General features: G+C 37.6%; 2 protein-coding genes across 2 annotated transcripts; one reads left to right on the top strand and one right to left on the bottom strand.

The window, feature by feature from the left end:
- The first annotated feature begins 355 nt into the window (after nucleotides 1-355).
- LOC149846546 (C2H2 and C2HC zinc fingers superfamily protein) lies at nucleotides 356-15,234 on the top strand. Its single transcript, XM_089996397.1, has 5 exons — nucleotides 356-494; nucleotides 998-1,198; nucleotides 13,961-14,087; nucleotides 14,259-14,354; nucleotides 14,528-15,234. The coding sequence occupies exons 1-5, from the start codon at nucleotides 486-488 to the stop codon at nucleotides 14,914-14,916; spliced, it is 822 nt and encodes a 273-aa protein (XP_089852523.1). The 5' UTR covers nucleotides 356-485; the 3' UTR covers nucleotides 14,917-15,234.
- An 8,171-nt stretch (nucleotides 15,235-23,405) lies between these two features.
- Nucleotides 23,406-24,599, bottom strand: LOC149846547 (uncharacterized). The gene has a single exon (XM_089998063.1). The coding sequence runs from the start codon at nucleotides 24,512-24,514 to the stop codon at nucleotides 23,582-23,584; it is 933 nt and encodes a 310-aa protein (XP_089854189.1). The 5' UTR covers nucleotides 24,515-24,599; the 3' UTR covers nucleotides 23,406-23,581.
- Between the last annotated feature and the right edge of the window lie 2,972 nt (nucleotides 24,600-27,571).

A 27,571-nucleotide genomic window follows, 5' to 3' on the forward strand; every position in this document is an offset into this window, starting at 1 on the left:
TTGGGCCCCATGTCTTACCTGTTACCAAAGTTGAGCACTTGAGTCGTATTCTGATCACTTGTGCTCAAGGTCAACTTGTTTATCTACCCGAACGAGTTCGTGCTGAGTTTAAACGAGTCGAGCTCGAGCTAGATTGGCTCATTGTACATCTCTACTTTAGGCTTATGTGGTAAAGGCAACCTGTGAATGTCATCAAATTGGCGGAACGTCACAAGTTCGAAACCCACGGGTGGCTGTCCCTTGTACTTCCCGGTGGGCAGAGGAACCTTAAGGGTTTTACCAAAGCGTAGGGCAGCCAAGGTGCGGTCGGTGATTTGGGGTTCCCTTGGATTATAAAAAAAAACCCTTCGGAGTAAGCTAGTTGAGCCGAACAGAGAGAGACGACGACGACGAAGGATTAGGAATTCTTCGTTCTACCCGAACCCTCTCCTCCTGTCGAGTTCCAATCTAGCGTTTGGCGTCTTCCGATTTCGCGTCTTGCAATCATGACCGAGGTTCTCTCTCTCTCTCTCTCTCTCTCTCTCTCTCTCTCTCTCTGTGTGTGTGTGTGGAAAGAGAAAATCCTTTTCTTCTGTTCTAAAAATCAACCTATAATGAAAGAAAAAAACCATATATTATTGAGTTTGGGTTGATGGTGGGGTTGGAATTTTCATCCTTCGATTGATACATCATGGGTGTTGCCAGTCTAGGGTTTTGGCATTAATCGTTTTGCTTGAAGGAAATATTTAAATGCGTGCTTCTCAGTTGATCCATTGGTCCCCTCTATCTGTGATCCCCTTTTATTCTAATTGGGTAGTGCCTGAATCATAATTGGGTATGCCTGGATCATATATTGCAGCATAGCATGATGATTTTTATTCCTGAAACTCATTTTTGCCGTCTTGGTTTCAAGATGGGTCTATTTATTTCCTTGTTCTTGCAGAAACTGACCACTTTTTTAAATGATGGCAAGTGCGTGTGTGCTACTCTGATGTAATATGTGGCTTCTTTCTTCCAGTATTGGGTAAGCCAGGGGAAAAAATGGTGTGATTTTTGCAAAATCTACATAGCCAACAACCCCTTGAGTATCAGGACCCATGACCTCGGCCAGAGACACAAGGACAATGTGGCGAAAAGGCTCTCTGCAATGCGGAAGGAGAGCGCCGCTAAGGAGAAGGAAAAGAATGAAGCTGCTCGGGCTCTTGAGCGCATTGAAGCTGTAAGATGGTGTTTGTTCTTTGATCACTTTTTTCTTTTTTCGCCTGAGTCTCATGACGGCTTTTCAAATTGCAATTGGATGAATTAGTGTTAAATTTGATCACTTGGGAAACTTGACTGGTATAATGTGTGTGTGCTTTATTCTTTTAGTCTAGTTCTGAATGTAGAAAATTGGATAATGAAGATCTTTGTAGGAATGAAAAAATAAAGATTATTTATTGTAGTTGACATGATATTTGTTTGGCACTCTGGCTTATGTGTAATCAGAGTAGTTCGAAAGGATGTCTTGCAATTAACTTATGGTTAAATGTTCAAAGGAGATCAAACATTACTCAAGCAACCAAATTCCAATCTTCATTTGAATGACATAGGTTACACTGTTCGATTTTCTACAGAATTTTGATATATATGGTGTTACTGTTACTTTTTCCCTTGTGCAAGTGTATAATTCTGTTAATAGAAATGCTAGGCTTTTGCGGAACCATTCCATTGTTTCAATTAGATAATAGTGCATTAGACACCCCTGCTAGTTCATATTTGGAATAAATCACACAACTCATCATAATATCTACAATTCCACAGATATGGGTTAGCATGAACCTTGAAAATGTACATCTTCAATGTCCTTTTTTTGAGGAGGATTTAATATGGAGATTGTTTTCTTTTTTTTTATAAACTGACATGATGAATCCATTCTTGGAAATATGCCCAATAGATCCATTTATCCTGCCAGAGTCATTAAGCTTCCCAGTAAATTAGTAGATAGTCTAGAACAAAGAAGGTAAAAGATTATGATGTTTAACATCCTCTGGATAAATTAAACCTTTTTTATATGCCTATACTCAAATTTTATATAGTTATATATATACAAAAAATAACAGAATATATAATAATAAATTACTAAATTGCCCTTGTGCCTAGGCAGGGGCAGCTTAGTCACTGACTAGGCACCTTAGTTAGTGCCTAATCGGCAAAATTGATACCTTTTAAGGTACCCACCTAGAAATTGCAAAGCCTAGGTGTTTTACTTATGCCTAAACCGATTAGGTGGACTCGTCGGGGCTCTTGACTACATAGCACACACATGCAAAGAGGTTTGAAATCTTGAAGTTTCTCTTTTCTATTAAAAGTTTGCTGAATTTTTTCTGATAAACCTATTTTGTCAAAAGTTTCCAGTGAAATTTCCATCTGTGTGAACACTTTAAATAATTTTTTGTTTATGATTTAAAATGTTACATCATGGTTATAAAATTCTTTCTGCAGAAACCTTTTTTTAAAATCTTGCCGAGTCATTTCCAAGATAACCCAGTTTATCAAAAATCTGCTGAAAGATTGTCTTGCTGAGAATGATACTTTTTACTATGTTTTTTAAAGATATATCCATAATGTTAGTCTTAGCTACAAAATATTAGCCTTTGAACCTAATGTCTATGAATGGTACACTAGGAAACATACTTGCATCTATCACTTGGACTCCTGCGCAGTACAAAATGGCATACATTTCAACTTTGAAAATTAGTTCAAGAGAACAAGTTTTCATATTGAATAACTGAACTTTGACACACTTTTCTGGCAGCTCCACCTGGCTAGGTGGGTCTGCTTAAGTAGTTCAAGCTGAAGTACGTCAAGAGTTTGATACACTTGGTGCATGTCCTTGCTGCAAGGCCAAAGCAGTGGGGAGGTGAAGGAACGGTTGAGGCCGTGAATCCATCCCGAACTGTCCTAAACAGATGATTTCCTTCATTATGAAAAAAAAATTAATCGAATCAAGTGCTACTTGTTAAAAATGTATATATACATAGTGTAAATACATGTGTATATGTATTCTGTACATAAATACATATGTATACATATATGTAACTAGGTTAGTTTATTTTAAACCTTTTTTGTTCATATTGAACTAGTCAACACTTGGTTGACTAGTCAATGGAGTCGTTGGAGCTGGTCCAATGGATGAATCCCCTATTCATTATAATACTTCTTGCGTGGTTTTTACTTGAATAATATAATATTCTTTATATTTGTAAGTGTTCCTTGTGTGCCGATTGAGTGGTTTTGTGTGAGCCTATTTGTGGTTCTTTGTATGTTCATCTTGGTGTTTTCAGTGGATCTTATTGTAGCTCTTTTGTGTATCCACTTTGGTGACTTGGAGAACATTGTAGGAGGTTCTCATTTCCTTACATGGTTTCAGAGCTTGGTGGTTCCAAGCTTCTTCTTGATGTTTGTGGATCACACTTGTACACTTGAAGATTCAAATTCAAGTGTCTATGAGATCTTTTGGTGGTGCTTGATCGATATTGGTTCTGCTTCAAATTTCGTGGAGGAGTAGTCGTTCTTGTCTTCTTCTTTGTGTTTTTCCTCTTTAACTATTTTTCTCTCTCTTTATTCTCTCTCTTGTAAAATGGATGACAAAGAAAGTGTCACCATTGTGCCCATAAAACTTAATGACTTTAACTATGTAATATGGTCTTCAAACTTGAAGCACCATCTTTGGGGCAAAGGATTATGGGGACTAGTAGATGGTCTTCAAATTTCTATCAATTTGTTAATGGCCTAAAACCGGAGTTTGAGTCCACAAAATCGGCTCTCTATATAAGGAAAGTTTCCTCTATTGAAGACACGATTGAAGAACAAGTATGGAGTAAAATAGGCTTAAAAAGAAGACTTCTAAGAATGATGATGACTCGGTTCTAGCTGTATCTAGGCCAGAAAACTATGTTCATACTTACAAACCACCACACTATTGAAGGCCAAACAATTATCATTATGGAAAACAAGGCAATGAGTGAGAAAAAAAATTATTTGCTATTATTGTTATGAACCGGAACACGTCAAAACCTATTGCCCTAAGTTGAAAAAGCCTTATGAGACGAAGGATGCCTCTTATTAGAATATGGACTGGATATGGATCCGATAAAAGATCCATATCCATTCACGGGTTTTGTATTCTAATGTAACATGTGTTACTAATACATGGCACTTTTGTCCATATAAAAATTATTGTAACCCTATTAAGACTAATAGAGCATTACCGCAACCATCAAGTGAATAGTGGCTGCCGATTTTTGAAAGCTCTCTCCTTCCCCTTTGCTCTCTCTCATGTTTTCAACAAAACACGTCAGTCCATAAGCAAATTTATCATGGTATCGGAGTGGCGAAACTTTTGGGCGTGAAAGGCTTTGCTCAGTTGACGTGAAAGTCGACTTCCCCTTGTCGTCAACAAGCAGTGAAACTTCTGGGCGTGAAAGGCTTGCTCAATCGACGTGAAAGTCAACTTCTCCTTGCTGTCAACAGGTCACGTTCTTCTTCCTTCTTCTTTATCCTATTTCTTCTATCTTCGCCTGTTGTGTGTTCCTGTCGCAGATCTGAAATCTTTTCAGATCTGCTGTCTATCTTTAACAGTTCTGAACTTTATCTCCTGATGTCTTCTACTTCTTCTATTTTCGCCTGCCGTATATTCCTGTTGCAGATCTGAAATCTTTTCAGATCCGCTGTCCATCTTTAACAGATCTGAAATAAAATTCAGATCTATTGTCATTCTCTTATCTTCAGATATTCTCTCATCGCAGATTTGAAACGTATTCAGATCTGTTGTGTATTTTCGACGGGTCTGAAATAAAATTCAGATCTGTTGTCGTTAAAATCTGCCGTGAACATCTCTATTCTCCTTCTTCATACTGGTCTAAAATCAGCAACTACAGTTTCTCCTTCACCAACTGCCTGTCTTCATTCTTTCTATCACAGCCGACTGTCTCCACTCTCCATATTTCACATTTTCTTCCTTTTTTGGCCCTATACTCAATCTAAAATCAGTCACGTTGAGCTTCCTTCACTGATTCGATTTCAGATTTATTTTTAGAGTCATTGTTCTTGTCCTTGATTCCTCTTAACTTCAAGTATTAATTTCCTAAATTTACAAATGGATACTTCTATCAACTCTGGTCTTTCTTCCAATTTTCTGGGACAACTAGTCTCAGAAAAACTAAATACAAATAACTATTTGACTTGGAAAAGGCAGATTACTCCTTTCATTCGAAGCCAAGATCTTTCAAGTCATTTGGACGACTCAATTTCAGTGCCTTCGGAGTTCATCACTCAAGAAGCAAAAGAGGAAGGAGGATTGTCGAACATCATTCGTAACCCTGCATTTGTTGCCTGGATGAAGCGAGATGAGGCTCTCGTCGCGTACATCACTTCCACATTATCACAAGAGGTATTGGTTTCCATTCCTGATGATTGTACAACTAAAGTATTGTGGGAGACTCTAGCTCAGACCTACTCTCAGATATCAGAGGCTAAGGTGTTATTTCTCAAGCGTGAATTCTAACTTTTAAGAAAAAAAGAGTCAATGAGCATTATTGAATTTTTAAATCAAGTCAAAAGCATCACAGATCAATTAGCAATTGTTGGATACCCAGTGTCAGATAAAGAAAAAGTGCAGCAAACGCTGAGTGCTCTGGGGGCTGAGTATCATGTTCTTGTCACTTCTTTATCGTGCCTGCCTACGTTGCCCAGTTTTGAGGATTTACGTGCTAAATTGTTCCAATATGAGATGTCTTTGAAAAGCATGCCAGATGCTTCAGCAGGGCAATCTTCTACACATGATGTTCTTGCCATAGGCATGATTGTTGATCGTACACGAGGAGATATCTCCTATAGAGGGGGGCGTGGCAGAGGAGCACAAATCCAAGGTGGACGTGGGTTGCTACCTACGCCAAATTTCACTGTCGGTCCTTCAAAGAGTGTTCCCACATGTTACCAGTGCAACAAACGTGGTCATATCAAATCTAACTGCTGGTTCAACCTCAAAATCAGAACAAAATGCAAAACCAAAGAAATGTTGTCACAACGGGAACTGCAGGTACATTCCGGGTCAGTGATGATGCTAAGGATCTTCTTTTGTCTGCAATGGCCGACTTGAACTTGAAACAGAATGATGATGGAGTATGGTATTGTGGACTCTGGGGCAGCAACTCATGTCACTGGCAATGCAGGTAAGTTCTCTAATTTGACCCCATATTTTGGTAAGTCTAATATTGTAACTGGAGATGGGACTCACAACCCTATTTCGAACGTAGACAATGTCCTTATTGCTTTATCTGAGTCCCCCTACATTCCTTTATCTAATGTTGTTCATGCACCAAATATAAAGAAAAACATTGTTTCTGTTTATAAGCTTGTTGATTCTACAAATTCATCTGTGAAATTTACTTCTACCTCTGTCTTTGTTAAGGATCTTCAAACGAAGGAAACATTCGCTAAAGGAGAGCGGCTTGGAAACATGTATATTTTCAATGAAGATCCAGCCTCCAGTGTCCTGAAACCAAAGTCCGATCATGTCTCTAGAAGTATCCTGAGTATATCCAAATGCAATAAGCCAGATCTTTGGCATTCCCGTCTTGGTCACTGTAGTCGAGTCTTTATTGAAAAATTAGTGCCCAATGGTTTTCTTTCAGAGTCTTTCTCACCTTCATTACTGAAGGACAAAGTGTGTTTCAGCTGTCAGGTCTGCAAGAGTCATGTACTTCCCTTTCATCAAATAAATAAAAAAGCTTTCATGCCTTTTGAAATAATATGTTCTGATGTTTGGGGCCCAACCCCCAATCCTTCATCTTCTGGAAGCAAATATTATGTATCCTTTATTGACAGTTTCTCTTGTTTCACCTGGATATTATTTATGAAGCATAAATCACAAGTTTTTCTTATTTTCCGTCATTTTCATGCCCATGTTAAAACTCAATTCTTCCAAAATATTCAAATTCTCCAATGTGATGGCGGTGGTGAGTATTCCTCCAAAGAACTTTTAGACTTCCTCCAAGATAATGGGATACAATGTAGAGTTTCTTGCCCGTACACTCCACAACAAAATGGAATTGTCGAACGTAAACATAGACATATTGTGGAGAGTGCAATGAGTATGATGCATGGTTGTAACCTGCCTATTAGTCTTTGGACAAAAGCTTTTCATACTACTACTTATGTGATAAATCGTCTTCCTATGCCTATTCTTGAAGATCAGTCTCCCTATTATGCTCTATTTGGTGTACATCCTGATTATGATAATTTACGAGTTTTTAGATGCACATGTTATGTACATATTGATAAATCCATGAGAATCAAATTTCAGGACAAGGCTTCTATGTGCCAATTTGTAGGTTATGCAGATGAACACAAAGGATACATGTGCTATGATCTTGCCAGTAAGAAGATTCGAATTTCCAGAAATGTTGTTTTTGATTAAAATAGTTTTCTGGAAAATAAAGCAGACGTTAATCGTGAACATATTGATGCAAGTGCTAATTGGTATGATCCATGGCTCAGTGCTGAACTGATTTCACATACTGCCGAACATATTATTTTGTTCCCTGAAAGCATACATGGTGAGACAGTTTCAAATGATGCATCACAAACATAATGTCTAAGATACAAAGGTAATGTGTATACCAGGAGACCCATAGAGCAAATAAATGTACTTGAACAACACGTTGCATAGTCTAATAACAGAGAAGCACCAAGAAGATCAGTCAGGACAAGGCATCCTATTGAAAAATGGGTTAGTTATGACAACTTTTCTATGGACTTTCAGATTTTTCTATCCAAGATTTAAAAACACGATGAACCACTTGATTTTTATCAAGCTATCCAATCCAACAAATGGATTGAAGCGATGAATGAGGAGATCGAGGCACTTCATGAGTGCCAAACATGGGAGATAGTTGGCCGTCCTCCAGATAAAAATGTTGTTGGTTCTAAATGGGTATATAAGATTAAATATAAACCTGATGGTAGCATTGAACGGTACAAGGCACGCCTTGTAGCCAAGGGTTTCACTCAAGAATATGGTCAGGATTACGATGAGACATTCAGCCCAGTGGTGAAAATGGGAACTATTCACATTATACTTGGCCTGACAATTGAATATGGCTGGATCCTTAGTCAGCTTGATGTTAAAAATGCATTCCTTCATGGGGGCTTAAAAGAAGAGGTCTACATGGAGCAACCTCAAGGTTATGCAGAGGGAGACCCAAAAGAATATGTATGCAAATTAATCAGAGCTTTGTATGGTTTAAAGCAAGCTTCTAGGTCATGGTTTGAAAACTCCTCTTTAGAAATTCAGAAACATTGTTTCTTTCGTTCCCAACTAGATCGTTCTTTGTTTATATACAGGAATGGTACCACTATGGTTTTCTTACTAATATATGTTGGTGATATTGTGATCACTGGTAATGCTCCAGACTATATTCAACGAATTAAAGTTTTATTGAGTATGCAGTTCAAAATGAAAGACCTTGGGGAACTGAGATATTTTCTTGGTGTAGAGGTGGACAGACAAGATAGAAAAATGTCATTAACTCAACACAAATACACTCTTGATCTTCTGGATAAAGCAGAAATGACAGATTGTAAACCTTTACCCACACCCAGTGTTGTCAACCAAAAGCTCATTATTTGTGATGGTGAATTATATCCTAATGCAGTCAAGTATCGCAGTTTAGTGGGTATGTTACAATACCTTACTTTTACTAGACCAGACATTGTATATTCTGTTAATCAAGTATCTCAGTTCATGCATGAACCAAAGACTGGTCACATGGATGCTGTCAAACGCATCCTTTGATATCTAAAAGGAATGGTGGGTGATGGACTCACATATATTCAATCTTCATGGAAGTCACCAAAACATGACATAATAGATTATACAGATGCAGATTGGGCAGGGGATCCAGATGAGAAGAGGTTTGTTTCAGGATACTGTGTTTTCATTGGGAGAAATCTTGTCTCATGGAGTAGCAGAAAACAAAAGGCTACGGCAAGATCTAGCACAGAGGCAGAGTATAGATTTATGGCAGCTGCCACAACAAAAGTGACTTGAATTAGGCATCTACTTACAGAGATGGGAGAGGATATCTCAAATTCGACACTTATGTGTGATGATAGAAGTGCTATACAAATTGCATTCAATCCTATTCATCACAGTCGGACTAAGCATATTGAGATTGATCAACATTTCATCAAACAAAAGATAGCAGACAAAGATTGAACAAGTTTATGTGCCTTCAAAAGACCAAGTTGCTGATATGTTTACAAAAGGTCTTACAAGTCACCGTTTCTGGTATCTGAAGAACAAGTTGCACATGGTTCACTCCCATGCACAACTTGAGGGAGGGTATTAGAATATGGACTGGACATGGATCCGATAAAAGATCCATATCCATTCACGTGTTTTGTATTCTAATGTAACATGTGTTACTAATACAGGGCACTTTTGTCCATGTAAAAATTACCGCAACCATCAAGTGAATAGTGGCTGCCGATTTCTGAAAGCTCTTTCCTTCCCCTTTGCTCTCTCTCATATTTTCAACAGAACACGTCAGTCCATAAGCAAATTTATCACCTCTGTTGCATAAGAGTCAAATGAGTTCAAAACCACACAAGATTCTCCTATTAGTAACATGTCCTTGACACAACTAGTAGATGCTCTTTAACCTATACTCAAAAGAGTTTCATCAATTGGAGTCGCGCTTTCTTCTTTTGGCATCTCTGATCTCTGTAAATATCTTTGACTTCTTGACTTAGTTGCTTCATTTCACATGATACCAAATGGTGATATCTTATCCGAATGTCATAACTCAAGCGAGTCAAATGTGTTTACTGCTGATGTGATATCTCTTGAGATAAAAGGAATAGGAAATTTCGAAAATATTTCTTAAACTTCAAAAAGTTTTTTATTTTAAAAATTAGATATATTCTTAAATTAAATTTAAATATTTTGTTGTTTCTCAATTATATGACTATGAATGTAATGTTTTTTCTTCTCTATTGGTTGTCGGCTAAATGATTGCTTGTCAGTGAAGCTGAATGGGGAAGGCCATAGATAAAGAGGTTTATACTACATGATTTTTTTTTTGGAAATACCTAAGAATACCTTTTGTTATAATGTTTAGAAACTAAATTTGAATTTATAGCATAAAAGGATTGGCCATCCAATTGTATCCAAAATTCAGTATTTTTAAAAGATGGAGAATTTTTGTAATTCTGAAAATTTTACATATGAAGATTGTATTCTTGGCAAAATAAAGAGATTACCATTTCAAGAAAGCGCCTTTGTCTCTACACGACTACTTGAGTTAATACATTCGGATGTTTGGGGCCCAACACTTGTTATATCTAAAGGTGGGTTTGCATATTATGTAATCTTTATTGATGATTTTACTAGACACACTTAGATTTATTTTCTTAAACACAAATCTGAAGTCTTCTTAAATTTTCAAATATTTCACAACTTGGTCAAAAATAAAATTAAAAATGATATCTCTATCTTTCGCACTGATTCAGGGAGAAAATTTTTATTAAAAGAATTTAAAGATTGCCTAGATTTAAATAATATCACACGTTAAAAATCTTGTCCTTACATTCCACAACATAATGATTTATCTAAAAGAAAACATAGATATATCATAGAAACAACAAAAACTTTGCTTATTACAAACCAAGTACCTAAAGATTTTTGGGCTGAAGCCACGTTAACTGGAGTTTATCTTATTAATATAATGTTATCCTCTTCTTTAAAAACTGACACCAATTGAAAAACTTTTCAAACTAATTCCTGATTATTCTAGATTAAGAGTATTTGAGTGTAAATGTTTTGTTTTTACTTATAAGAATAATAAACTTTCTCCCCGTGCTATTCCTTGTGTCTTTCTGAGATATAAGAATAACCAAAAAAGGCTATAAATGTTTTGATTTTAGAAATAAAAAGTTATATGTTTCAAGAAATGTGCCTTTCTTAGAAAAAAAGGCTTTTTGAAATTGAAAAATCTAAGAAAATAATTGAGTATTTTTTTGTTGGATCTAATTCCAAAATATGACAATTATAATGTTGATCTTAATGAAGATCAAGAAGTTAGAATTGATATAGTGAGCAAAGAACAATCTCATGATAATAAGATTAAAGAAGAGCAACTTCATAAGGATCAAAGTTGTATTCAATATTCCAAGTGTAGTGATTCTAAATATCCATCTACTCTTGAAAAATATATTGATGATGAAAATCATATAGAAATACAAACTAGAAGGTCATCTAGAGTATCAAAACCTCTCAAGAAATTTGTGTCTTATGATTCATTTTCATCTAAGTATCAAGCCTACGTTACATTAATACATTTATAAATAGAACCCTTGATCTATGCTCAAGCAAGAGAACATTCTGAATGGGTAGAAGTCATGAGGGTAGAGCTAGACATCTTAGAGAAAGTAAATACTTGGATTATTCAAGGCATTTACCCAGGAAAAAAACCTATAGGTTGTCGATGAGTGTATAAGGTAAAAACCAAGATTGATGGAACTCTTGAAAGATACAAAGTCAGATTAGTCGATAAAGGATATTCTCAAGAATATGAAATAAATTATTAAGAAACATTTTCCTCAGTTGCTAGGATGACCACAATTAGGACATTAGTAGCCCTTGCCTCTGTGAGAAGATGACCAATATATCAGATGGATGTCAAGACTACATTTCTTAATGAGAATTTGGCTGAAGAAGTTTATATGGATGCACCACCTGGTATAACTACTCCTAAAGGAAAAACTCTTCATTTAGATAAAGTTCTTTATGGTCTTAAACAAACACAAAAGACTTGATATGATCGGTTTAGTCAAGTTATGCTTGATGTTGGATTTTAATCTTAATCTTATCTAACTGACATAACTTTTTTTATTAAGATTTTTGATGCAGGTATTATTATGCTTCTCCTTTACGTAGACTACATGATCATCCCCAAAGGGGACAAACAGGGAGTTTAACACATTAAGAAACTTCTCAAAACACATTTTGAAATGGCTGATTTGAGTTTTCTAAAATATTTTTTTGGTATTGAAGTTGCTTATTCTTCTAGAGGTTATCTGTTGACTCAATCTAAGTTTAAATATTGTTGTCAAGCTCGGAATATCAAATGATAAGAAGGTTGACACTCCTGAAGTTGTCAATACTAAAATGAGAATTGATGATAAAAAACTACTTGAAAATCTGATATCATATAGACAGCTTATTGGGGCACTGTCTTATCTTTCAATTACGAGACCTAACATAGCACATGCAGTTCACACAGCTAGCCAATTTCAGCATGCTCTCACCTCTATTCATATGAAAATGGTTTTCGTATTATTAGATATATTAAGACTTTTATTTATCGAGGTCTTTTCTTATCTGCTTCATCATCTTTAGATTTAATTACTTATATTGATGTTGATTGGGGAGGTGATCTCGATAACTAACACTCAACCACAAGTTTTTGTATTTTTTTAGGTGATTCATTGATCTCATGGCGATGTAATTAACAACAAAAAGGTCTCTCTATCCTCGACTGAAGCAAAATACTGAGTCATGACTACAACTACTATGAAAGTGACCTTGCTAAGAAGATTGTTGGCCGATATGGGCATTCAGATTAAAGGAACATTACGAATGTGTTGTGACAATAAAAGTTTTATCTACATTGCCAGGAACCGAATCTTTCATGAACGAACCAAACATATTGAAATAGACTGTTAAATGAGTATTTACCTGATACTATCGATCTTCCTTATATTACTTCAGAATATTAGTTGGCAGATTTTTTCACCAAACCTCTCACTACTATTAGATTTCACTTTTTCTTAGGCAAACTTTCAGTTATCCAACCATAAGTTTGAGGAAAAGTGTTGAAAATGTATATATACACAATATAAATATATGTTTATATGTATTATGTATATAAATACATATATATACATATATGTATTTATATATATATATATATATACATATATGTATATAACTAGGTAGTAACTAGGTTAGTTTATTTTAAACCTTTTTTTGTTCATGTTGAACTAGTCAAGACTTGGTTGACTAGTCAATAGAATCGTTGAGGCTGGTCCTCCAATGACTCTATGGAGCTCCCAATATGTGTATAAAAAGGTGTTGACTCTCTTATTCATTGTAATGTTTCTTGCATGGATTCTACTTGAATAAAATAATATTTTTTATATTTGTGAGTGTTCCTTGTGTGCCCATTGAGTGGGTTTTGTGTGAGCTTATTTGTGGCTCTTTATGTGTTCATTTTGGTGTTTTCGATGGATCTTATTATAGCTCTTTTGTGTATCCACTTTGGCTACTTGGTGAACATTGTTGGAGGTTCTCATTTCCTTACATTACTCACAAAACTTGTTGCCCCCCATTCTTAAAATTTGTTGGCCCCCATTTTTTTATCAAATGATCATAAATTTTGTGGAAGCTCGGCCACTAAATGTTCCCAACATTGCTTATGAAAAACAAAAAATCATGAAAGTATGTTGAAAGGGTACTCTAAGAAATTGAATCAAGCACTAGTCACATGACTTAAGTTGCTTATTCTTTAAACTAATGATCACAAAGTATCTCTTTTTCAACATCGAAAACATTTGCAGAAGATATAGTAGGGATAGGGATGAAAATTCAAAACCCCCCGTTGCAGTACCTTCACCAAAGGCACTGCTTAGGACACGTTCAATCTTTTGTGCCCTTGCTTCATGGTAAATGTTTCCTCTATCTCTCTTCTTAAGTTGTAGATTAGTGTCAAACTTAACGATGTCAGAGTTGTCACATTTGATAAATGTGCTTTTCCTTGAGCCATTCATTTTGAGAATTGATGATGTGCTATGCTGCACTATCTTATGTCCCTCTTGTTAAATTTTTTTTTGCTGCAGTTATTGAATATCTCAACCTACTTCGTACTCTGTTTGTCAGAAAGCCAAGCGAAGCTATCAAAAAGATTTAGCTGCTTTTCAAGAGGCAAAAAGTTCAAATGAGCTGACGACTGATGCTTATGTGGAAAATTCAGAGGCAGTTCCATGTTCTGTGCCTCAGAAAGATGGTACGGTCGACATTCCAATGTCCTTTAATTGGCAAACCCCGGCTCTTGTTGTTGTTGTTGGTCTCTGATGTTTTTAACTGTTATTTGATCAATTTTAAGCAGCATTAGTGTTTGTCTCTTTTATAGTGTTTTCATGATATGCAACTTATGACTTGTCCTCTTGAATGACAGAATGGGAATATGATGCTTCTTCTGGCTATTACTTTAATCAGGCGACGGGATACTACTATGATCCAAATTCGGGCTTATACTTCTCTGACAAAATAGGTTAGTTGCTTCAAAAGCTTTCACATGCCAAGTGGTTGGTTCATTACAGGGGTGATAGGGTGGGTGACTGCACCTAGGGGTGGGCATTGGGCAGACATGCAATAGTTTTGTTACATAAACTAGTTCTTGAAGATTTAACCATTTCTATATTGACTTGCTCAATGGAATATCAGGAAAGTGGGTCACACAAGAAGAGGCATTTGCTCCTGCCCAAGTTTCAAGATCTGATAGTGCTGGTGCTACTTGTTCCTCAGAAGCTAAGCGTGGCACTGTCAATGAAAGAATTGCTTCATCTGCTGCAAAGGCCTCAGCCCTTTCTGAGGAAAAGAAGACGTCACAGAACCAGGGTGGTCCGGCTCCTGGGCCGGTTCTCCCAGCATTAACTCATGTAAGATCAGTAAAAGGCTCCCCATCTTCTATAGCTGTTACCAAGAGAAAGAGGGAAGCGAAGCCCAAGGCTGTGTCTGAAGAGGAAGCTGCTGCTCTTAAAGCAAAAGAGGCTGCAAGGAAGAGAATGGAAGAAAGAGAGAAACCTCTGCTCGGACTTTACAGATCATATTGACTAGCATAAAGTTGGCCATCTCTGAACTTTTCACTTGGGTATGCCATTCTGTGGTCCTTCTGGTTGTTTTTCTATTAGTTTCCTCCTCTTTATGGAGCATTTATCCATGGCTGCATCTAAATGGTGCACAAATTGGGCAGAGTGTTGTACCGTTACTTTTCATTTTCAATATGCAATTCTCAGAAGCACAAGATTTCAACCCTTCACACATGGAAAATACTCATGAATTGCACAAGATGGCATGTTGCAGATACATGCAAATTTGTATTGATGTGCATACTTTTATTTTTTTATGATGGCATGATCATGTTTTCTTTCCGCCTTCCTTTTTTCCTAAAACTCTTTTGATGGTAAAAAGGTGTCTGTTTTGAGCTCTTGTCGTATTCTGTGTTCATAGCACGTAATGTTTGGAATTGAAAATAGTGACAAGCTTATCAGATTGATCCCAAAGCGTTTTTTATACCAGTGATCTTGTACGGCATGCTTGATAAGAGCAGTTTCTCTCTTTTTATTATTATTTTATTTTGATGGTATGCCAAGTTGCCAACTACCAAATACTTAGGCCCCTGTATCAACAAATGGGTTTACCTGAGGCAATTATGGACTGTCTTGCAGTATATATATATATATATATATATATATATATATATATATATATATATATATATATATATATATATGAAAGAAAGTCCATCCAACCAAAAGAAGGTTCAAAATGTACAATCCATGATGAATAGACAGTGTTTCTTCTCTAATGATCCAGATTTTTTTATCGATCAAACTTTACACATTGGTTTTTTACCATTCATTTAATGAGTAACATGTTTTAGATTATGAATTTTTGATGTTTAGATGTGTTTTTTAAGGCGCTAAAAATCAATGGCCCATAATACTTTGTATTGTAAAGTTTTAAATGCATTGTGAACTGTTGCTTTTTCACTTTTCTAAATTTATATGTTGTAAAGTCTACGCGTAAAGCATATTTTTTAATAAATAAATTATAAAAAACAAATATATGAGGTGATTAAGCATTGAACAAAGAAAGCCGTCCCAGCCATTTATTGTAAATTTTGAACCTTCCTTTGGTTGGACAGTCCACTTTTCCCTTTCCCTATGTGTGTGCACTTGTAGGCCTGTAGACAAAGTTCTGTATCTTTTCTCCAAAATCCCTCTCAAGTTTACTCCGAAAAGGTACCCTGGCTACACTGTCAGAGCATTATAACAGTGGGAACTTGACTTTCAGTAGGATACGGCTCTACTTGCCAAGTTAGTTGGCATTGGCCACCATACTATATGAACACCCCAATCTAGTCGACTGTTTTTTTTTTTTAATAGGCAAGCTGGGGTTAGGCAGACCCCTACCAGATATTTCTTAAGCCCCATGTGTCAGAGTATTCGAACCTGGGCCTTCTGTTTGGCACAGGACCTCGCTTACTACATGGGATACTACTTTGGTGGTGCCAAGCTAGTTCGATTGTTGCCTGCGTGCAAAAGCAGGTGCTATTCAGCAATTAATATAATGATGAAAAATGTATATCTTTTTTTTTTTGAATTTATAATCCAAAAAATTTGCACCCGGCAAGAAGACCTGCTCACTCTGGATCAGTCATGCCTAGGCCAGGACCCTTGCCCCCTAAGCCTGTGCTACGCATAGGCTGGCACAGAGGGGCAGTGCCCATGAAGATCTGACCTTGACTGCCTGTCTAGCAATAAGGCCCCCACCCCACTACGCCAACCCCCTTTGGGGCAGAATGTATATCTATTATTGGTTTTAAAAAATTGAATTTATGAAAAAGCTGCCCAACTTGTCTGTTATTTATGTAAAGCCACCCAACATGTCGATTATTACATGCAACTGTCTTTTTTCCAAAAGGCAAACTGGGGATAGGCAGAATCCTGCCATGAGTTTTGAAGTCGTAACGTGCACAAGTCACTCCTACCAGAGGGAGCATGGCCTTTTGAATTGTAACTAGGGCTGTCGACGTGTCGGGTACCCAACTCATCATGTATGCACAAACCCACCTAAATAACAAATTGCCTAGTTCGGGTTCAGGTTCTGTTGGGTAGAATCCCAAACTGGGATCCACACAACTTTAGAAATTTATTTTCATTAAAAATACATATAAAATACTCAAGTTGGGTTGGGTACCTAATAAAAATCAAGACTCAAACCCAGCCTGTATATTGCTCGGGTTGGGTTGGGCTCGACCTATGGATATTATTTTTGTTGGTACTTTCCATGCCCATACCCAGAAATTGGAGTCAGGTATTTAATACAAACCTGACCCTTTGACAACCCTAATTATTACTACCTATTTTGTCCCAATAATTTTTGAGTTCCTGTCCGAAATATAAAATGACACTTTTATCCTGATTTATAGCACAAATTCATCTTATGATCTAGCGTCAAACCAATCAACAACCAGAGTATTTTAGTCAGCCTGTTTGAATAAGCAAAGGTCAGTTGAATGATTTTAGGGCCATGCATGTTTTTGAAATTACAAAAAAGTAGGCTTCAAGCAAATTGCTAGGTGTTTTTTTGTAAATTGCTGATGTAAACTATTCAATTTTGGTTAATATTTTGGTAGTTCGATGAAAATTGAGTTTGTTGTATTGGGGAGAACATTCTAGGCATGTTTCGTGGACTTCACTCTTTTGTTTCTTCTAAAACCTACTACATATTTATTTGTAGTATTGTAATATTCTCATTCGCTTGTAGGCTTCACTTTGTAGTGTGGTCCAGTACTGCCCCATGAACCATGTGAAACCTTCCAAGATGCATTCCGATCTTGACACGTGTCCATGCAGATCCTTTTTTTTTTTTTTTAATGATCAGATTATCAATGTGAACAGATAGAGTTTGCCATCTTTAACTTTTTGGAAGCTTTAAGTCAAAAACAAGGGCTGAGCCAGGCCTGGCCATCATGATGAAGATGACTAAGACTAGTCTAGACTAGCTTCACTTTTTATGATCTTAACCACAAAACATATGAACCAGAGCTAATCAAGTCACTGTATTGGTGACAGAAGTTTGAAACAGCAAAATAACATAAAAAAAAAATTTGTTGATTTTTTGTTGGCAAAATGGAAGAAAATAAATTAATTAAAAATTCTAAAAGATTATTTATAAAAAAACAAAAAAATAAAATAAAATAGACTAAGATGATGGAATTGTTTGAACTTAAAAGGAAATCTATAATTAGCAGTTGTGTTTTTGTTTCATCTGCTCATTAATAACTTGATTGTTTTTAAATAATAGCAAGTAAAAACATTGCTCACAAGGAGCCTCTGAGACATCAAGAAACATAGATCTGCCATCCACACAAGATGAAATAGAGATGCCCTACTTTTTAGGGAAACGTACGATTGAAAAATAGAGCTGAAAAAGAACTTTCCTGTGATATTTAGCCAAATAAATGTGGAGCTACAATTGATTGCAAATACAATAGACTTACCAACGGGCTCTGCTTGTCTGGTAGGAGCAGCTAGTGACGTTGCAAGTTCAAATCCCAATGGCGCCAGTTATACAACTGGTGGGGATTTGCCTAACCCCAGCTTGCCTTCTTTCGAAGAAGAAAAAAAAAGTACAATCGACTTAGCAAAACGTTTTTTGTTTTCTTTTTGTGATCGGACTTGCATCATGAGATTCCAACTAGATTGTAAGTGCATTGCATTGTAGCAAATGTATGCGTACTAAATGTAGTATCACCATACAATATTTTTTTTATAGTCAAGCTTGGGATAGGTTTAGATATTTTGATAAAACAATAACAGCACCAAGGAGGGTTGGCTTAGTGGGGTGAGGCCTTGGCAGGTACACGGGCAGTTAAGGTTTGATTCTCATGGGGGCGTCACACCTTCAAGCAAGCAAATGCATAGCATAGGCCCCCGGGGCAGGGATCCTAGCTTCAGAGTTTTATGCCGCCAGCACAACGACCATAGGTATGGCAGGCTGAGCCAATGCGACTGCCAGGTGCCATTTCTTTGGGTTATAAATTGAAAAAAAAAAACAATAACATCTTCATATTTTGGCGTTTAAGGATGATTAAGATATCATGTTTTTATCGCGATATTTTTGGGATATTGTTGGTATGAATTACTATGCCTTTATCACCAGAAGAGAGAGAGAGAGAGAGAGACCTCTTTCCATTTATGAGTCATTATGTTAAACCGAGAAATTTCAAACTAAGCAGTAAATGAAGGAGACAAGGAACACAGAGAAAACAATAATGAGAATGATGGACCCCATCTGCAATTTTTGAACTCATGTAACATTCAAAACAGGAAGAGGGCATGGACCCTAAAATCTAAAATCTAAATGCTGAGGCTGCTCTTATGGCTTGGCAAGTGGGCTCTACATGTACGAACTGTCTAAGGAGATTGGTGGAGGACGTCCGGATCGCTAAGACAATAGCATGATATTACCATATTATTACTTCTAGAAATTGCATGAATGATGTTAACTAAGGACATGTCCATCCTAGTGTTTGGTAGAATTATGTCGAGAATACTTGCTTCATATATATATATATATATTAGTAATGATACAATGCTCCCGGAGCACCTACTCCCTTTTTATAGCCTTTAGATCTCAAAAGATCCAACGGTTATGATAACACTCAAAATGCATGCTCTTATTTACTTAAGCGGTTAAGCATGTTTTATATCATTAATTTATTTTGTTGACTTTCTTTTAATTGGTGATGGTCATAGATGCATGGCATGCTCTTACATGTATTCATCTTCATTTATTACGTTTTTCAGTTTTGCAATCTCTCTCTCTCTCTCTCAATAACTAGTCAAAGGAAAAAGCAAAACTAGAATGAAATAGTAAATTTTGCTAATTAGTTAGTTAAATGAACAACTAATTCTAAATTAAATTCTTACATAGTAGTAGGTTGGTAAGCCTCATTTCACATGTGAAGAGCATTCACCATGCCACCCCTCAAGAGGAGTGTCAATGGGTCAGGTTTGGTTTGGACCCAAGTTGGACCAAACTCATGTCTGATTTGAGATGTTAGTACTAGGTTCAGACCCACTACCGATCCCAATTACATGAACTAGTACCATACTTGGCAAAATAATATTTTGTAATCTTTTTTACATTGATTTGTTTTGGATTTTGTTCAGAATTAGAGTCGGGCTCAGGTCTGGTATAAAATTTCACAAACAAAATGAATAATCGGCTGAACCATTCGAAAGCCAAAAATGTCTTAAAAGAAAAAAAGTTTAATATATATGAGAAATGTTATGAAGAACTCAACCAAGATTTATAACTCTGATCAGCCAACCAAAATGATAATTGCATTACACATCCAACAACTAGTTAGTGTTAATCGATAGTTCAATTGGAAATTTCTGTGCAACTGAATGCACTTATTCTCTTCCCAACTTTTCATTATTTTCACAGAACCAAGAATTATTTTATCTTTTACCTTGTGCCTGTGGAGCCATTAAAAAAAAAGTCAAGTAAATACTCACTTTGGGAAAGACCCTTACGTTTGAACCAAATAAATTAGTAAGGGCATGCATTTTAAATGCTATCATATCCGTTGGATGTTTTAAGATTCAATAGCTATAAAAAAAGGGAGTAGGTGCTCCGAGAGCACCGTATCATTACTCTCGAAGTACCTACTCTCACCTAATAGACGCTTTATATTTTCAAAATTTCAAAACTTTTTTTGTTGATTAGTATCAAAATTTCATGACTTAAAAAAACCTATTTTTATATAAAAAAACATTATCCAAAGCATGATTCTCATCAAATAAACTATGTTGAGTAGATTCATAAGGTTTACTTGAGAAGATACAACCTACAACCAAATGTGGGAATAGGTACTCCCGTTGCACCGTAGCATTGCTTATATATATATATATATATATATATATATATATATATATATATATATATATAGTGGTTCTGTACCATGATACGTTATGGTGTTATATATTGTATGGATAAGACCACATGTAAACTCTAACCGTACAGATGGCTTTAGTATGGTTTATTTAATATGTTAATACCGAAAGATTTATTTTTTGAGATGGTGAAAAATCATTGGCTCACAATTCTAGAAAATAGGGGTGATTTAGAGTTGATCTTTCTTTCCTGTAGGCGTCATGTCATTCCTACTCTTTTATTTATTCATTTTTTTTTGTGCAGTTGAAAAATGTTTTTTTTATACAGTCAACTTAAGCTATAGAAAAACTTTCACGATGCTTCTTCCTTGATTGTGGATGTCATGCCAAGGTGATGCAATCCTACCAAATGAAATATGAGGAATAAATATGAAAAAATAGGTTTGATTTTTTTTATTTTTTTACCATACATACATTATCTATGTGCTTAATTGCGTATGGATCAGCTCTTAGATTGTCTGATTTTGACACGTGAATTGGATTTTGTAGTGTTTGAAAATCAATGTCCCAAAAATTTCATTTTTTTTTTTAAATCAGAAAAACATGATCGAGGTAACCTTTTCTGCTAAACGCACATCTACAGGGTTGGATTTGTTAAAAAAAAATGCTGAAATACCCATTTCACAGGCTCAGTACTCCAACTTGTTACTCAATTAACATTTTCCCTTCGAAAGAAAATACTATTTATTGCTTGTGGATGACAACCAAATTAAATAGAGCAAGAGGTTTTATGTTATCTATCCAATCCACGCATGCACACATGCAAACGCAGACTTAATATCAAAGTTGTTAAATGCGTTGAGGCGAAGCGAGGCGTTGAGCTTGTTATGAAGCGAGGCGTAATCCTCGAGGCGTTGAAGCCTAAGCTTCATGATCAAAATAAATATATATATATAATATTAATAAAATAATGAAAAATTTAAATAAAAACTAATAATAAACAACAGTATAAAATAAATAGTATTTATGATTTAAAAACACATTTATGATTTAAAAACTAATAATATATCCAAAAAGAATGTACTGTATTCAGAATAGAAGATCCATTTTACATCGCTAGATGATGGAGAGGGGAATTGTGGTCGTTTGGCACAAAGGATGAGAATGATGAAGGATGTTGAGTTACAATGCTGGCCCCGTTGATGTAATGCCAGGTAAGGGCAATAACTGATCAAATATCAAAATGCATGTGGTGCAGTTAGGAAATTGTAGCACAATATGTTTTAAAAATAAAACAAAGGTCTATGCCACGTCCCAAATCTACAATCTATGTCTTACAAACACCCCCATTTTGGCTGACACGATCAGACGCTAACATATTATTTTAATATAATTTAACAACTTAATCATTTTTTTTAACAATAATTAAATAGAATATCTTTCTAAAGAGACCATCACAATGCCTTTCGGACGAAGAGGTCGTATCAGAGAGCTCTCCGGCCATGCCCCCTCCTCCAGCTGGAGCGCCAACCTCACCACCACCAATTCAAGCAACCCAGACAACTCGAGGGCAAGAGGTAACACGCAGTCGGTTGCCAGCCTTTGTGAGTCCCTCCTAGAGAACCCCCAAATATAGTCCTTCCCCGAGATCTGCCGCACCAACAACAACTTCCTTGCCAAGACCATCGGTGGATCCCCCGCCTGACATTGCTCCCCATGGTGATGCCAAGCTCCTCGACCTCCGGCAGGAGCCGCTCGCACGAGCTCAAGGTCTTGACAGCGTCGAGCTCAAGAACGCCTTCGTCTTGGCGATGAGATTGCCGTGGTTGTGCTCCTCCATCATCTCGAGGTACTCCACCACGCACCAAAGAGGGAAGAGTAACATGATGCACACGCCTTAGATGTGAAGCGAGCTTCAATGCGAGGCGTACGCTTCACCCATGTGAAGTGTGCGCTTCGAGACTCAATCGCCTCACTACAACGCCTCAGTACTTTTTCCTTACGCTTCGCCTCTGAAGCGTACGCTTCAGGCACCAAGGCTTAGGCCTCTCGCAACACTGGTTAATATTGAAAGTAGATGTTAAGGGTCAAAACGGATCGGTGGCTCCACCAACTTGTAAAGTAAAAGCTCTCTCTCTTTCCCTTGGTTACTACTTCACCCACTTAAGCCTTAGGATGAGAAAAGGAAAGGAATTTCTCACATCCCATCTGACCATACTCAACTATGAACCTGATTAGATTGCCTCTACTCTCTCTCTCTCTCTCTCGCGCGCTCTCATATGGTTACCAACTTAAGCCCAAGATGAAAAAACCAAAAGAAAGTAAAGGAATCTGCTGCATCACAATCAACCATGAAGCTAAACGTGCTCAAAGATGGTACAATTGTTACTGTTAAAATGGCAGTACATGTGATGCGACCTTTTCCCTTTGATATGACCCACCAAGTTGTTCCTCTCGTGTGTCTACACTTGCCTCGCTTTCTCTCCATGAGTTAAAAAATCTATCTCTTAGCTAGATGATGATAACCAACATGAAATTATGTAATTACCACTCACCAACGTGTCCCTACCAAAGGAATCATAACAACAGAGCCAAACACACAAAAATAACCAGCAATTTGCACAAACAAATTTACAGAGCTCTAACTCACAATTCATAAACCTCACTTCAAGAGAAAAACAATGTTTTACTTTTACACATAATAGCAATACCACAATTTTACGTACAGTTGGTGAATACGGGTTTTACCGAGCAGTCTTCCTTGCCCTCTTATGTAATAAAATACAGAAATCTAGAGAGGGATGGGTCAATGAGTGACAGAGCCGAACCCCCTAGCGAGTCCACCGACCGTGCCGGGTCCGAACCCGAGGCAGGCCAAGAGGCCCCTCCTGTACGGCAGGAAGGTCCGCTTCCTGAGCTCCTCCGACACCGTAGTCCCGCAGGCCGAGTAGTGGAGCTCGTGCGAAGACGCGAGCGACGACCTCATGCTTCCGGCGCCATCCGTCGATCGGAAACTCGAGTTCTTTACCTCCATCTTCTTCGCCCTCCCCTCCGACGCGCTCCTGAAGAGCAGATCCTTCAGGCTCCACCTTTTTCCGATCTTCGACGTCGCCGGCGTCATCGTCGACGACGGCGATGATTCAGGTTTGAGTCGCACTGATTCTTCTCCGGTAGCGCCGCTGCGGAAAATATTGGAGCGCAGAGGCGACAGGGAGCGAGTTCTTCGGCTGGACCCCGAGGCCCGCTCCCGCCGGGTCGCGGTCTTCCTCGTCTCCTCCAGCGCGGCCTGGAACGGGTCGAAATCCTTCGCCGGCCGCGAGAACGCGCCTCTCAGGAGCCGCTTACCCTGCTCCACCGGCGACCTCGGCGACTGCGGGACGGATCCCTCCGGCACCTGCAGCCGCGGCGGAGGCTTCAGCGGCCGGATCTTCCCCTCGTGGAAGAGCTCGTCCGCGGAGGAGATAGCCGGCTTCTCGGCCAACCGACCGCTGCTGAACTCGAACTCGAAGTCGCCGCCGCCGCCGCAGGAAACCTTGGGCTTCCCCGGGGATTCCTCCCAGTGGAACGGCACGACGGCGGACTGCACTCGATTGGGGCTCGTCGGCGCGCTGCTGAAGTAGAAGAGGCCGACTCCGGCCCGGCGCGCGGGGCTCGACGGCGCGGTCGCGAAGGGGGAAGAGCACGCGCTGTCGAACTGGAAGTCGATGGCGGAGGGCGGCATCGGCAGGACGATCTCCATCTCTATCCTTCGCCGGAATCCGGTGGCTCTCCGGCTGGCCTGGCTTGTTGGGGAGAGAGGGGGAGGGTGGTCTTATGGATGGGAGGAAGGAGGAACGAAGGCGAGCAGATTGACCGTCTTCCAACTGCCTTTTATATGTTTACCTTAACCTCGCAGTAGTTGTTTGACTGGCGATGTCCGACGGACCGTCTATCGGTGATCGTATGTCACAAAGACACGGGTACGACTGGACAAGCCACACAAGCACCGTCCAGATTAAAAAAAAAAAAACCAAGTTAAAAAAATGGGAAAGGAGGACACATTTATTTTGTAATCGATTTAAAATTATTTTTTGATGTTTAAAAAAATAATTTTATTGAAATATTATTAAAATAACACTGGTAGGTCCCGCGGCCAAAATGGCGTGTTCCTGTGACATGGGGTCAGATAGGTGTGGTTCTTATGAAGTGATGAACTGAGCCCACCCGAACTTGGTCTGGTTTGGTTCAGGTTCGGGTCGAAAATGGGGTCATGGTAGACTGAATCTAAATCTAAATATTTGGCAACAAGTGCGAATTTAAATCTGGGTACAAACTAGATCCGAGTAATAGTATTGAATCCAAATAATAATACCAGATCTGCTAAAAAACAGGGGCTAGGTTCAAATCCCATGGGTGTTACCCTTTACGCCCATGAAGTTTTACGCTACCAGGAAAGATTCGTAAGTATAGCAGGCAGAGCCAGCCGCTAGGTCTTTGATCCTGAGCAATGCTGTCAGTATCAGTGTGTATCGGCATGTATCGACCCATATGTATCGTATTGGTAGTAAATCGATATGCTTCACCCCTGAATTTGCTATTTTTTAATAAAAATATAAAAAAAATGCTTAATTTTTTTTTATTATTTTAATGACTTTAACACGTGTCACATTTTGGTTGACACGTAATATTTTAAAATTTTTTTTTTGCTGATTCAGAATGATTCACTTGAGTATCTGTATCAGCCGATTCACTTGAATCGTTGGCCAAACGATACTGGGCCGATACCGATACTGACAACATTGATCCTGAGGGTGTTTTTTCGTGTAAATATAAAAAAAAAAATTACATGTGAGAAAATAAAACCTGATTGGATTCAGTTCAGATTCAGATGTAGATCCAGCAGAAAGTAGTGAGGCAAATCCGAATCAAAATTGTTGTATAATGTTGATAGACCGATTCCTATCTGGAATGTACATTTAGAGCTTAATTCAAGGATCCGTATCCTAGAATCATTTGTCAGACCCATATTCGAGAACATTTTTTGAAAAAACTATAAAATCCCACCTACTTTTTGCCTTTTTACGTACACACGCCTAACTTTTGAGATATTATAAAGAAATTCTCAAAAGTTAGGAGGGTATTTATATTATTTCAAAAGTAAGACTATGTTTGTAAATAAACTAAAATTTAAGCATACTTTTGTAAAATTACACCATTTTTAATCTTTATTTGCTGTTTTTTTTTTTTATGGCTACTGTAGGTAAGCGTGTGAGAAGTGAAAGTGAATTCCACTCCTACTTTTGCTGTGGCTTAACGTTACTTGGCCACCATCCTTTCATTCTGAGGGGTGGGGATATCACTGTCATGTTGATGTTTGTTCAATTTTTTCATCCATTCATTTAGATCCGTCATCAAAGCGAGCTCCTGATAGGAACTTATAAAAAAATGGGGGCTATTTTCTTAAAAAGGTTTTGTGTGTCATTTGAAAAGTACGAAAACTGTAGGGAATTCATTAATTTTGATTCAAAGTTTGGGGACCTATTTGAGAATTGCATTTATTTTATTGGTCATGACCGTGGCTTTTTAAATAATAAAAAAAAATGTCACTGTATTTGAATGGTCAAGAGTAGGTTGGGTGACTCACACCTTAATGGATCTTCCATCAAGAATCTGAGATGATTTTCAAAGCAGCTTGGGGCTGGACCGATTGCTCCAGTTTTAATTAGGGGTGTACTCCATATTCAACAGTGACAATTAAGAAGGCAGATCAGGTGATGCTGAAAATGAGCGTTTTTGCTCATGCTGACATCGTGGCCGTCCGATTTGCATTTTAAAAAAGCTCAAAAGTCAACAAAACCACGTGGCATTCATCCAAAATGCAAACAGACGGCCACGATGTCCGCATGAGAAAAAACGCTCATGTTCAGCATGACCTGATCTGCTTCCGACAATTAAGGGGCATCTTCGGGCTCGGCTCGTTTACCAGTAGATTGAGCTCGACTGCCGTCCTCGAATGAGACGAGCCAAACATGAGCGGTCTCGTGTAAAAACATTACATGTTATTTATACATAGAATATATATATACTCAACAATTCATATATTATATATATTTTTTTCATTCACCCTTCTCTTTTAATATATACTTTATGCATTATTCTTTTTATATATTGCACTTAAATATATATACATATATGAGATCTCTCGAGCTGAACACAAACTTGTTTAAGCTAAATGAGCTGCTAGTGGCTCGGCTTGCCAACTATATGAACCGATCATGAGAGTTCGTGACAAGCTGAATTGAGCCAACTCATGAGCGGGTCAGTTCGTTTACCAGCCTTAGTGACAAATTAATATCACCAATATTTTGATAACGTCATCATTTTAATGCAGTGATTTTTGTGCCCGTTATTTTGCCATTAAAAACAAGTTTTTTTTTTTAATTTGCTTGTTTTGAAAACAATGCATCTCTAACATGTTAAATATGGTATTTTATAAGCCCCAAGGAGGGTTGGCGTAATAGGGTGGAGCCTTAGTCACTACATGGGCAGTCAAGGTTCGATTCTTATGGGCCAACATTCAGCTGATTATTTTGCTGGGAGCGGTTTCTTTGGGTTGTAAATAAAAACTTCGAACTTTTTGTATTATTTATATGTTTAATGTAGTTTTGTATATTTTATAATTACATTCGAGTAAAGTCAGACATGAATGCAATGTTGGTCAGCCAAATCATGTAGATTTTGGGGAGTTTTGATTGATTTGGACTGGATATAGGCAAGTCTACTGCATGCATTCATTAGGCTCATCCAGTCAAGTTTT

This window comes from Nuphar pumila, chromosome 2, assembly GCF_984573655.1.
Source record: "Nuphar pumila chromosome 2, dmNupPumi1.hap1.1, whole genome shotgun sequence".
NCBI lineage: Eukaryota > Viridiplantae > Streptophyta > Magnoliopsida > Nymphaeales > Nymphaeaceae > Nuphar > Nuphar pumila.